General features: G+C 34.1%; 1 protein-coding gene across 5 annotated transcripts in view; it reads left to right on the forward strand.

Moving 5' to 3' along the window:
• LOC106465801 (ATP-binding cassette sub-family B member 10, mitochondrial-like) overlaps window positions 1-12,892 on the forward strand; it is a 38,748-nt gene that overhangs the window by 20,536 nt on the left and 5,320 nt on the right. For all 5 annotated transcript variants that reach the window (XM_022393743.1, XM_022393742.1, XM_022393744.1 and 2 more), the window contains exons 9-12: window positions 3,625-3,828; window positions 10,565-10,831; window positions 11,225-11,268; window positions 12,578-12,612. In XM_022393743.1, the coding sequence (XP_022249451.1) occupies window positions 3,625-3,828; window positions 10,565-10,831; window positions 11,225-11,268; window positions 12,578-12,612 (550 nt within the window). The remainder of the gene's footprint in view (window positions 1-3,624; window positions 3,829-10,564; window positions 10,832-11,224; window positions 11,269-12,577; window positions 12,613-12,892) is intronic.

Genomic DNA, 12,892 nt, shown 5'->3' on the forward strand with positions numbered 1-12,892 from the left:
TGGTGTCACAAAGGCTGTTTTCTTGTTAAATTCTGTCTCCATTGGGATCTGACAATAACCTTTACTACAGTCAATTTTGGTAAAGAACTTGGCACCATCTAATTTTGCCATGATAGCTTCTGGGTTACTCGTAGGTTTGGAGTCGAATTCCATCCTCTAACATTACCTTGACTTCATGCTTGATCAGGTCTCTCAGAGTATAGAGCATTTGGTAGGGCTTCACCTTGACTGGATCCCTGATTGTGGTCTTGATCTTGTCTTGAACAAGGTCTGTATTCCCTGTTCTATTTATGAAGACATCTGTGTACTGGCACAGCAACTTTTGTAGGTCCACCCAGCAGTCTTATGTCGAGTAGGTCATAATCTTCTGTGACAAAGTCACCATCTTCTGGTTCCGTGTCTATGACAGCCTCACCCGCAATGTCCATTTGTGCCTCAATACCTGCACCATTTAGGTCTTGTTCTCTTTCAAAGTATATCTTCAACAGATGTTAGATCTTGGTCATCCCTTCCACTTTCACTTTATAGTCCATTCTGTTGACCACTTCCTGCACTTCAAAAGGTACTCTTCACTGCAGGGTGAATTTTTTGTTGTCTGTGGGTAGCAGCACCAACATCTTCTGTTTGACCTTGAAATGTTTATCCTTGTCCTTCTTATCATAGAATTGCTTCTAACTGCCTTGAGCTGCACACGGACTTTCTTGTGCAAGTTGACAGGTCTCCTCCAGTCAGTTTCTGAGGTCTAACACGTAATGTATTGTGTTCCTCACTTCTGACATTTTTTCTCCTGTCTATGGTTATTTCGATGTCTGCATCAGACTTTTTACTCTTTTTTTCTGTACAGTAACTCGAGGGTGAAATCTTGTACTCCCTTGTGGAATTTCTCGGTAAACAAATAATACTGCATACAGGTACCTGTCCCCAGTCATGTGGTCTCTCCTGGCACATATACTTCAGCATGCTCTTTAAGACTCCATTAACTCTGTCACAAAGTCCATTGCATCTGGAGTTGTATGGAGTGGTAAAGAGCTGCCTAGTGCTGATGTGTCTGCACACCTCTTGCATCAATTCTGAGGTAAACTGGGTCCCTCTGTCACTCAAAACTTCTTTTGGAAAACCTACTCTGCAGAATACTTCCAGGAGGGCTTCTGCTACTCTCTCCATCTTTAACTTTGGCAGTACTGTGGCTTCTGGGTAACATGTTACATAGTTGACTACTGTCAGCATGTACTGATTACCCTTCTTGGATCAAATCAACAGCTACTCTGCTGAATGACTCTTCTGTGAGAGGCGTCTTACTCAGTGGTATTTTGGCTACCTTCCCTCCAGGTACTGTCCTTTGGGAGATGTCACAACCTGCACAATCTAGTCAACTATCCTATGACTCCTGGCCAATGGAAGTTGCTGATGATTCTGTCTGCCATCTTCTTTGCTCCTAGATGTCCTTCCACAATCAACTTGTGAGCCAGCTTCATCACTTGAGTCTGGTATTCAGTTGGTACTATAATCTTTTTAACTTCCTCAGTAGAAGTGCATCGATAGATCTAGTCCAGTCTTCTGTTCTGAAAGTCCTTTTCCTCTTTATCTTTCTCCTGGGCACTATTTCAAAGTTTCTGTAGTGAAGGGTCTTTCTCTGTGCTTCCTTCAGTTCCTGCAAACCTACATTCAGGATGTCACTTTTCAAGACTTGCAAGGGCTTGATGTCTCACTTGCTATTATTTTCTTGATCTCTTGTGGTGACTGCAGATCCCTGTCAGTCTTGTTTCTGTGTGATTCCTCCAAACTTCTATTGTCTGGTATATTGCCAATAACCAAGTCGTAGATGGGTACCTTCATACATATGGCCTTAAGGTTTCCCCGTGTAGTATGGAGTGTTCACCTTTATTCTTGCTGTAGGAAACTTTCTCACTGTCCCATCAATCAGCACAAACAACGAACCTTGCCCATGATCTGGTCTTCAGATACTAGACTGGTTCTCACTGCTGCATCCATTGTCTCATAGGACTTTCACTTACTTGTCCTCAACAAAGCTTTCACCTACTGGCATGTTGTAGTTTGTTGTCACCTTTCAATGTTTGTCACATTTGCCGATCAAAACTGGCACTGTTAACCTACTTGCTAATATGAGCTGATAATCAATGATGCACTGTTTAATCATGGTTATATCACTTTCTTCTTGTGGTGAATCTGATTAGTTGTCTCTATTCTGTTTCTTCTGGCAGCAGCAGCACTCTTTTCTTGTTTCTTGCTAGCACCATCTTTGTAGATAGCTCCAGCTGCTTTATGTTGAGATTTCTGCAGTCACATGTTGGTGACAGACTTGCACTCACTCGAAATGCACCTCATTTTATGACAAGCATAGCATCTCTTCTCTCTTTTGTCTGTTGACCTCTTGTCACCTTTGGTGGCATCCTGCTTCTGGTTAGCCACCCCTTATTTCGACTTGGACTAGTTATTCTTGGACTCGCAAGTTATACTCCATCCATGGGCTTCCATATACTGTTCTGCCAGCTTCATCATCTTGTCCACATCTTTTGGTGCTCTCTCTTTTAGGAACAGTGAACATGTCAGTGGAGCACATGTTCATAAACTGTTCTCACATTAGTAGATCTGCCAGTCTTTCAAACTATCTTCATGCTTGGCCATGTCAGTTCACCTTATGAAGTATCACCTTAGATGTGCCACAAACTTAAATACAGTTTCTCCAGTGTCAGGTTTGACTTCTCTGAACTTCCAGCAAAAACCTTCCTCAGTAAGTTCATAGCGTTTCAGCAAGGCCACTTTTAATTTGTCATAGTCCATGGCATATTCTGATGTCAGGCTCAAATACACTTGTCAGCCTTTTCCTGTGAGAAGGAGGCTGAGACAAACTACCCAGTAACCTTTGTTCCGGTTCTGACTTTGGGAGAATCTTTCATACCTCACCAGGAAAGCATCCATGTCGTCTTTCTGTTCATCAAATTTGGGCAACTTGGGTTGGCTGGCACTGACCCCATTGTCATTCTTTGGTCCTCTGTCTTACTGTTAGATGAGCTTGAATATCTCAGTTTGTGCTCTCATTCTTTCTATTTCCAGTCTCTATTTTTCTTCTTTCTCAATTTGTGTTCTTATTCTCTCTGTTTCCAGTCTTTCCTCTGTCTCTCTTTCTTCTTTCTATTTCTTTCTCTATTCTGTTGATGCTCTTCTCTCTCTAGGACTTGTTGTTGTTTAAAAAACTCTCTTAGATTGCCATCTTTGAGCCCAAGTTGCTCACTCCTCTTTATCTACTTATCAAAGTCAGTCAAAATGGTTATATAGTGTGGTTGTGACTTCTACAGTATTTTTGCTACCACTACAGCTAAGTGTATGTAGGCCTATTTGCCAGTTTTGTATGTCTACTTCTACTGCCAATATAGCAATCACCAATTCATAACTTTTGAACTAAACAACATAGGATTCATAAACAGTTATGTAAACAAACTTGTGATAAACTATCGATTCTAAAAATAACTTAATTTGACACTCACTTTATATAACCTACCTAAATCGTAACTCTCCCATTAGAATTAGATGTAAACAATCATGTATACCTAACGTTAAAATCCTTAGGTTTTAATGTTTATCTTTTTCCTCTTTCAATACAAGGTGGACTTAAACCAACTGCTTTTAAAGGTGATATTGAGTTCCACGATCTTACATTTTGCTATCCGAACCGACCAAATGTGGTCATTTTTGACAAGCTTAACCTCAGCATACCAGCAGGATCAGTGTTGGCTGTTGTAGGAAGAAGTGGATCAGGAAAGTCCACTGTAGCAGCAATGGTACTGAGGTTTTATGATCCCACCTCAGGTACAAAGGTTTAACTGTAATTATGTGTAATGACTAGAATATGTGTTTACTATTAGCATTACTTGGTTTATCTGTTCTAGGATTCTAGTTTGTAGCTATAAGTTAGGAAATCAGAAAGACATTTTGTAAACATATTTAATTCAAAACCAGAGAGTACATTATATTTAGGTAAAAGCATTGAAGTATTCTATTGCTGGTAGTTGTTTTAGCACATTTTGAGTTAATTTACTATAACCTCAATTTGTTATAATGAAGATAATATATTAATATAGAAGAGATTTTTTCATATATATATTTTAACTAGTAAGGTAACAGAAGTGACCCTGAAATGACCTGTCGAATCTAAACCTAATAGTTTTTCAGGACAAATGTAGTGTTCTTTCAAGCTAGAAAGTTTTTTACAAAAATGATAATTACAAAGTTAAACATAGAAGTGTGTAACATTTTCAGACAGAAAACAAGATTAGGATATCATACTGCATTAAGAATACCCAAGCATCTTTATCAGTCCATAAACACTAAAAAAAAAGAGGAAAAGAAATGTATGAGAGTGTATATACTTATGATAAACAGGTGTATAAATGATGTAAAAATGAAAGAGAGAACTTAACAAATTGGAAATAGAAAAAAGAGATTTATGTTTTAGGGACAGATGCAACTGAAAATCTTAAGCCTACAGATAAGGATGTAGACAGCAGGACATGTTTGGATTTTTGGGGAGGGTGTACTGATGATTGTGACCAGAGCTGGATGATTAGTGGTGTCAATTAATTTATGGGCTCATTAACCAATTAGTGCATGCCACTGACACACACACACACACACACCTGTGCATGCAAGACAAAACTTGCTACTTTATTCATCTTTCAACCACTGCATTACTCTGACACAGTATCAACATTGTTTGAATCACTTATCAACATTGTTTTGTTTTAAGTATTGTTTATATTACCCTTGGTTTCTTAAGATAAACCTCTCTTGTACTAAAAAAAAAAGAATCTAACATAATTCTTTTCAAAGATAATCTGGACATTTTTTACTTGGCAAAAGTATTAAATTAATTGCTAATGTTGACTAAATATCACCACACAATTGCCATTATGTATGTTTCTAAAATATGTAGTAAACCCACACTTATCTTCTGAAAGTAAAATAAATTGATGATTAAATAATGAAACATGTTTTACTATCGCTTATAAGGATAATAATGTTTATAATTAACAACATATTACGATTACAATTAGAAATAACGTAGTAGCCAGTCAAATAATTTATTTGAGTTGTTTTAATAGGATAAACATAAAAGTAATATTCAATAAAGATTTGAGTTACCAGAATATTTTGCAGCCACTTACTATACTCACTACACAGTAAACTTGTCTAATTTGATGATTGTTTTATCTGGTGAACATAAAAAAATGTATGCTAGATCAAGACACGGTAGTGTGTTGTGCAGTCAAAACAACCTGCAGGACACACTATGTGTTATTAACAGGAGTGTTAATTTAGCAGTTTTCCACTTTCTTTAGCTCGGACTGTGGTAATCCAAACTGTCATATATTTTAAGTGGATGTGCTCTACTGGACACTTACTTCACATACCAAATTTCAAGGCAATCCATTAAGAAATACACGAGATATAAAATCTCCAATATTCATCAAATTTCTTCTCTTTCTTTCTTTTAGCACCGAAAGTATAGAAATTTATGGGATAGAAAATCATACTTAACTTTAATGTTCTTTTTTTCAAATTTGCTATACTGATAGAAGTATAATTAGGTGTTAAATTTGGTTTAAATATAAGCCATTTGTGCAAAGTTATTCAACAAAAACTGCTCAATTTTTAGCAAAATTTCTGTGCATGCATACACAAAAAGTCACGTCTAAAATTTGTACAACAGCTTCACCTAAGACAGGGGTCAGCAACCTGTGGCTTGCAAGCCAAATGCGACTCTTTAAGGAGATTTATGTATCTCTCGGGCTATCTGCTGTATCCACCAAGGGGAAACGAAACTCCTGATTTTAACATTGTAAATCCAAATACTTACAGTTGTCCCACCAGTGAACTTTTATTTTTTTTTAGGTAAGACTGTCACTGCATATTGTGGCTTTCAATGTTCTGCTCTTAGACAAAAACAAAAAAATGGCTCTTCCACTTTGAAGGATTTCCGACCCCTGACTTAAGAGTAAAAATGGACCTTTCTTTTTTTGTCAATCGGAATAAAGACGACTGACTTAGAGCAGCAAAACTATAGGCTAAAAGGATGTGCAGATACACAAGTATTGGTTAGGCCAAACAAACTAGATTAGCTGTTTCTAGCTCAAGTTTTGAAAAGAATTATACGGGTGGATGGTTATAATTCATTGCCAACTTTTAAGCACAGATTTGCTAAATTTTATGAAATTTTCCTAATTAAAGAGTGTTTAGTGTGATGTGATATTAGTGCAATTATCCTAAATAATGATGCTTGATATGGCTGTAATGAGTGCATGCAGGTGATGGAAAAAAAACTGTTAATCTAAATTCCATGGCATTACCATAAAGGAAGTTATTAACACTGTTTTAGAGAGAAAAAACTACCACCATATATTTTGAAAAATCGGGTACAGATCCGTTCTGGATAATAGGGTTGTAATCTTAAAGCTAATGGGGTTACCATTGAGTGTTACTTTTTTACTTGCTGTGGTTTGTTGTTGTGTATTTACAAAAAATTATGATATTTAAAACACCTTAGGTGTGAAAGAAATGAGTGCAGACCCATTGGTAGTAATACACATACAGAGGGGCACATATAATATTTGAGGGGGCACCAATTTCAATTGTTTCCAAAAAAGCTATGAAAATCGCGAGCAAGTGTAGTGAGCGAAGCCCCTCCAGCTAGATTTTGTGTCCTCATACAGATAACCAGAGCATCTCAAGAGTACTAAAATTAGTATACTGTGAAAATTAAATTTAGCTCAAACTCAGAATAAGTTATAAAATAAAGCACTCTTAAAATTATTCTAACATCTCTTCAAAAACCAAACCTCCAATTGACGACAATAATAAGAGAACTAGAAACTGCTCTGTGAAAGAAACTACCCTCTTTATTTATATGTATAATATGTAGTTACCTTAGTCTTAGTACAGTTGAATTCTTCAGTTACATTTTGCAAGTGCTTGCACCACTTCGTTAAAGTCCACAGATCTTCTATAGTTATGCAAAAAAGGCTAAAAGCACCAAACAACTTTTTTGATGGTGTGTCACTGAATGCCTCTAGGGTGTTAGGATTCATGTCAGTGTAGAAGATGATGCTTCAGAAATCACAGTGCTGGCACCGAATGTGACTGATGCAGCATACATTTGAAAAACATAAGAAAATCCACTGCATAATGGATACAACAAGGTATGCCTTTGTGGATGGCTGAGTCGATTTCTTTCTGGTTAAAATTATTTGCTACAGCACACTGTTGCAAATAATGACAATGCTGTATCTAACCCAATTAGCTCAGCTAGCTTTAGAATATATGAGACATCAAGGAAAGCCACAATTTCGACATTTTGTTGCTGTCTTTTTGTAGTTGTGTAAGAGAATCCAATTTGCTGTTGATTAACCGAATGGCTGCCATTATATCACAGTCACGAAACAGCAAAAGTTTGTCAACAGACTGTAGGATGTTCAGCACTTTCTGTATGCAGTATGTGAGAAATATGAATTTTTTACTGCACAGCTGTTTTAGTAAGCCAGCAGCTTCAACGCAAACCTCAGCATCGCACCTGGACATCAACAAGGCTATCATGATTTTCAAGAATGGCTGATGTCATTGCTAGGTGACCTGACCAATGTTGATATAGAAGCCGCTTCAACTCTGTGCCATCATATAATTGGTCAAGCTTTGCACAATGGACAAATTTGTATAGAGCATTACATGTGCCAAAAAATTTCTTCACTTCTTAGTTCTCTCCAATGGCATGCACAACAACCAAGTGCAATTGGTGGTTGAAGCAATGCACATAAGGAATGTTTCTCCCTAACCATTCTTGAACTTTTTTTCTGAACACCTCCCTATTTATCTGACATCACTGATGCACCATCATAACACAGAGAGAGTATATTATTGGCATCCATTTCACATTCTTCAAGACCTTGAAGAATCGAAGTGGTTAAGGAGTCTGTATCCAGTTATTCCGATGTAGTCATAGCCACCAGTGTCTCGTGCACTTTTCCATCCTTCGTAAAATGCACAGCAGTTGAGATGTTCTCAGTATTGTTGGGTCATGTGTTCTGTCTTATAATGTAATATATCAGGGAATGTTGGTAGCTTTAATATCAGAAATAGCCTTGTCAAGCACAACATTCTTCATGAGATCAATTGATCATGCAACTTAAAGGAATGAAATCAAAATTGGCGGCCAAACTACTAGCTACACTTGTAGCATTGATAAGAATTTTACAGCATATATTCATTCATTAGTTAGCTAGGCTGTGTATTTTATTTTACCCACCATCATGCCCCAAGTTGAATATTTTTGTACTGTGCTGAGACAAGCATAACTGATAGTGAAATGGACAACTGTGAAAATAGTTGTCATAGAAACATGTTGAGGTGTTACTTAATTGTTATGTTATTCTGTCTCATGCATGTCTCTGGCAGGACACATTTCTGTACTAGGTATCATTTCATTTATCAACACTGCCACTTTGAAATGTTTAATGACCAATGCCCACTCCGAAATATTTAATGGACATTTGCAGTTAATTTGAATTAATTGATTATTATTTTGACATTAATTGATTAACCACAATTTTTTTTAATCGGTTAGTTTATGAGACACTAATCAATTTAATTTCTACCCATATGTAATTGATTATGTCAATTAATTTGGATAAAGATAAACTGATGTGACGTTGTGAACAGTTTTTTTAAACTTGAAAATGGGAAATTGGTATATAACATAATATGATCTACTGTGTTGAGGAACCAGAAACAGTCCTAAACACTGTATACACCCCAATAAGATTATAAAGTAAGATTTGTGTTTAGAAGTTAAAAGCAAATTTATTGAGTGAAACTATTAGTTGTGAGTGTTATCATACGATCTGTACTTGATCCGACCAAAATGGGTAAAAGCAAAGTTTTCCAAAGTACAGGTAAGTTTATTATGTGCTTTGACCTGACCCTTCAATATTTTATTAGTCAAAACAAGGATGCTGTGTCAGAGATCTGGTGAAGGAAAGAATTATTGGAAAATTAATGTGTACTATAATTCCAGGTTTACTATGCATATCTTCATGAAATCTGACAAGCTTCTAGTAAATATAGAATGTTTGTTGTATGCAAAAAGTCAGATTTTTTAATAAAATATTTCAACTAAAGATTTGTCTGTAAATTTATGAAGTCAGATTGACTCAGATGCTGACTAGTTTGCATGCAAGGTGATTTTAAGATTAAAATATTATGATTAATGTTAAGATTAAATACACTTTTTTTTCCCTTGTAAAGTTTACATATTTCAATTACAAAACCTCCTAAATATAATTAAGCTATAAATGGTTTAAAATAATTCCTATGGCAGGTTGTAGTGACTTGCCAATAGTGAAGACTAAAACTGTAGACTGAATGATTCAAAAACCTATCATCAGAATTAGCTAACCTTATAAGGAATTCAGTAAATTAAAATTTTCTCTTTCTTTTGGTTATAAATAATCTAGTCACAAATTTCAGAAAGAATTATTGACATTTTTGAAAGATAGGATGTGATAGGAGGGTGTAGCATGTGGGTTTAACTTTATTGTTATATAATTCAGTAAAGCAAGAAGATTGGAGGCTACAATAAATTTAGATAATGCCTTAGCAAAATCTATACTATAATTGTGTACTTTTTATTAAAATTCAGAAACTGAAACAGGGATGTAAAGAATATATGAAATGAGCAATTTGGAGCAAAGAAGTAACATGTGATACAGAGAAATGAAGATAGCAGATTTATTTAAATATTTCTCTTTGAAAGTAAGAAATTAATACTTATATAAAAATTTGAATAATAAACCACAATTTGATACCAAGTTATTTAACTGAATTTTGAATGTAACATTAAAAAGATTGTGACATATGCACTTGGACATTTATCCGTGCACATAGGATTAAAGATAAGGCTAAGAAATGTTATTAGATGTATTAGCGAAGAACTTGGATTCTAACTACTGCAGTAAAAGCACGGCAGGAAGTACTTGTATATCTGTGTTATTTGGAAACTGGGAAATATTTTTGGTGTAAAGCAAGGACATTTGTTATTACTATTAGGTATGTATAGTGGTAGACTGAGGACGAAGTCTTGTATTATGCCTTCTTGAATGAGTAAAGGATCAGAATTGTATGCATTTATACAACCTTTATCCAACTTTGTCAAAAAACAACAACATAAGTTCAAGGCAATGTACTAGTATTAAAAACTATTAAATTTAAAGCTATCATACCAGACAGTATCAAGTTTTCTGAACAAAAAAAAAAAAAGAAAGTAACCATGATATAACTAAAGTTAAAAGAAAATTGAGATATATTCTACTTTAAATTTTTGAAAGGTTTTTTTTAGAAGTTTTTTTTGTTGTGCTAAAAATTGTGCTTTTGTGATACATAAACCCATTTAACAGTGAAATTTCCATCTACCAGTAGTTAGCCATACAGTTCCATAGTTAAGGTTATTTGAAAAGTTTTTTTGATCATCAATTTAAATTCACAATCCTATTTACTTCAGGTACAGTGACACTAGATGGCATAGATATCAGAACTTTGAGCCCTGAGTGGCTAAGAAGGCATGTGGCATTTGTTAATCAAGAACCTGTATTGTTTTCAACATCCATTAAGGAAAATATTATATATGGTTGCTTCAATCAGTCTGGTAAAGAAATATGTGATGATCTAGTCATTGAAGCTGCAGAACAAGCCAATGCTTGGAACTTTATCCAGCAGTTTCCTGAAAAACTGAACACACTTGTTGGGGAGAGAGGTGTCATGCTTTCAGGTAATCACCAATGGTTATTGATTTTTAAGAAATATTGTGTTGTTCAGAAAATTGTAAGAAGAATTTATCATAAATTTAAAACAAAGTTTGAAAAATTAACTCACAAACATGGAATGATTTTAAGAAATTAATGTAAAACTCAAAATATTGATAAAAATATTTATTAAAGTAAAGAGTGTTTTTAAGGAATTTGAGAAATGATTAGATTCAGTATTCTTTTCAAGATTTCAGTGTTTTTGTACTTGAGTTCAGAAAGTAAAATTTCTTTAGATTGTAGATGTTTATCATTTGAAGTTCAAGAAAGGCTAAATAAAACTTAAGTGTATTTGATAAATCAATTATGAAACATGATGTTCTGTTAGCGACTATGGTATGTTACATTTTTGGTTTTAGGTGGACAAAAGCAGCGGATAGCCATAGCACGTGCCTTGATAAAGGTGAGTAGTTTGTTTCTCACTTCTATGATGAATAAAAACATTATATTTTATTGCAACTTCTGAACTGCATAGGACGGGCTTTCTTTTTTTTAGCTAAAATGTCCACGTAAATATAACTTAAAATGAGTAATAATTTAAATTGTTATTTTAAAATGTAAGTTATTACTGCTACTGTAGTTGAAGATAAGCAGCAACATGATAAATAGATATTATGTTACAGCATTAATATAATAAATGATTTATTTGGTAAGGATAAAATATCTGTTACAAAAGTAAAAATGTTTACATAAATGCTGAAGGACACACTTCAAACAATGTGTTCTTGTTCACATTATAACTTAATTGAAAGTAATAAATTTTAAAGCATTGGTATTTTTAGAGTTCTCATTTTGCTAGAGATCAAATCTGGTGTTGACAACATTCACATCACATAAGTTTTTTTTTAATTTGTACAGAAGCATTCATTCATCTATTTCTTTTAGTGTGCATTAGCTGCTTAATTTAAGTTCCGGTACCCATATGTTTATTTAGTTGCAATGGATTTTTGCATTTCCATTATTCAGGTGTCAAAAGAAATAACTAATTTTCCTCGGTAAATGATTATTGCCAGGTATTGGTTAATTTTATTTTGCAATGCAGAAATCACCTAAAAATTACATGTTTATAGAACTAGTAGATGTACACTATACATGAATTTTTTTTTTCTGTTTACTATGAATTCCTGTCTTAAGTTAATCTAATAATGTTAGAATTAATACTTTTGTTTTTATTTTTTTTAATAAGATTTACTTAAATGTCAGTACACAACATGGTAAGATCTTAGCCATTTGATTATCCTGTCAAATCTGGAAATGTTATAGCTCAAAAGGCTGAACTAAATGTCAAAACATTAGGTAAAGTTTTCCATAGAAATCTAATCAAGACTCCAACAACTGACTTTGTTTATAGATTTAACTTGCTAGTATATGATTTTATCTTCCAAAGGGAAACTTGTGGTTAAGAAATAGTGGAATGATAATCAGTATCCTTTAGCTTAACTGGTGGTTCACACAGCTTAAGACATGTTACGTTGTCTAAACAGTGGAATTATCAAGCATCAAAAAATTTGGCTAGTGAAATTTAGTGTCAGACATTTGGTACATATACAGATAATCTCTATAGTTTATGAAAAAGTACAAATAAGATTACATTTTAATGCTTATGAAATTGTGGGAATATACAATACAGATATTTTGAAGTTAAATTAATATTTAGTTGAGATTGAGTACCTAAATTCATCTACAGTAGTCCATGTTTCCTTTTTTTCTAGGATCCAAAAATTTTGCTCTTGGATGAAGCTACAAGGTAAAAATGGAAAAAATTTGGTAGGGTTTTCATAGTTATTAAGAAAGTTGTTGCATAAAATTTCATAAACATAGTTCATACTTTTTCAAAGCATCATTTATGGTATTTCAATGCTGAATAAGGTCTGTTTTATCCTTTATACATATTGTTATTGATGGTTTTGTTGGAAAACTATATAAGAATTTTTAAGTATTTTTCTGTCAAATCTACATAAAGATTATAATTTCAACAAATATATATATATACCGTTACGTATTACAACTTCAAATGGTCTGAAACC

Source organism: Limulus polyphemus, unplaced genomic scaffold (genome assembly GCF_000517525.1).
Source record: "Limulus polyphemus unplaced genomic scaffold, Limulus_polyphemus-2.1.2 Scaffold2055, whole genome shotgun sequence".
Classification (NCBI taxonomy): domain Eukaryota; kingdom Metazoa; phylum Arthropoda; class Merostomata; order Xiphosura; family Limulidae; genus Limulus; species Limulus polyphemus.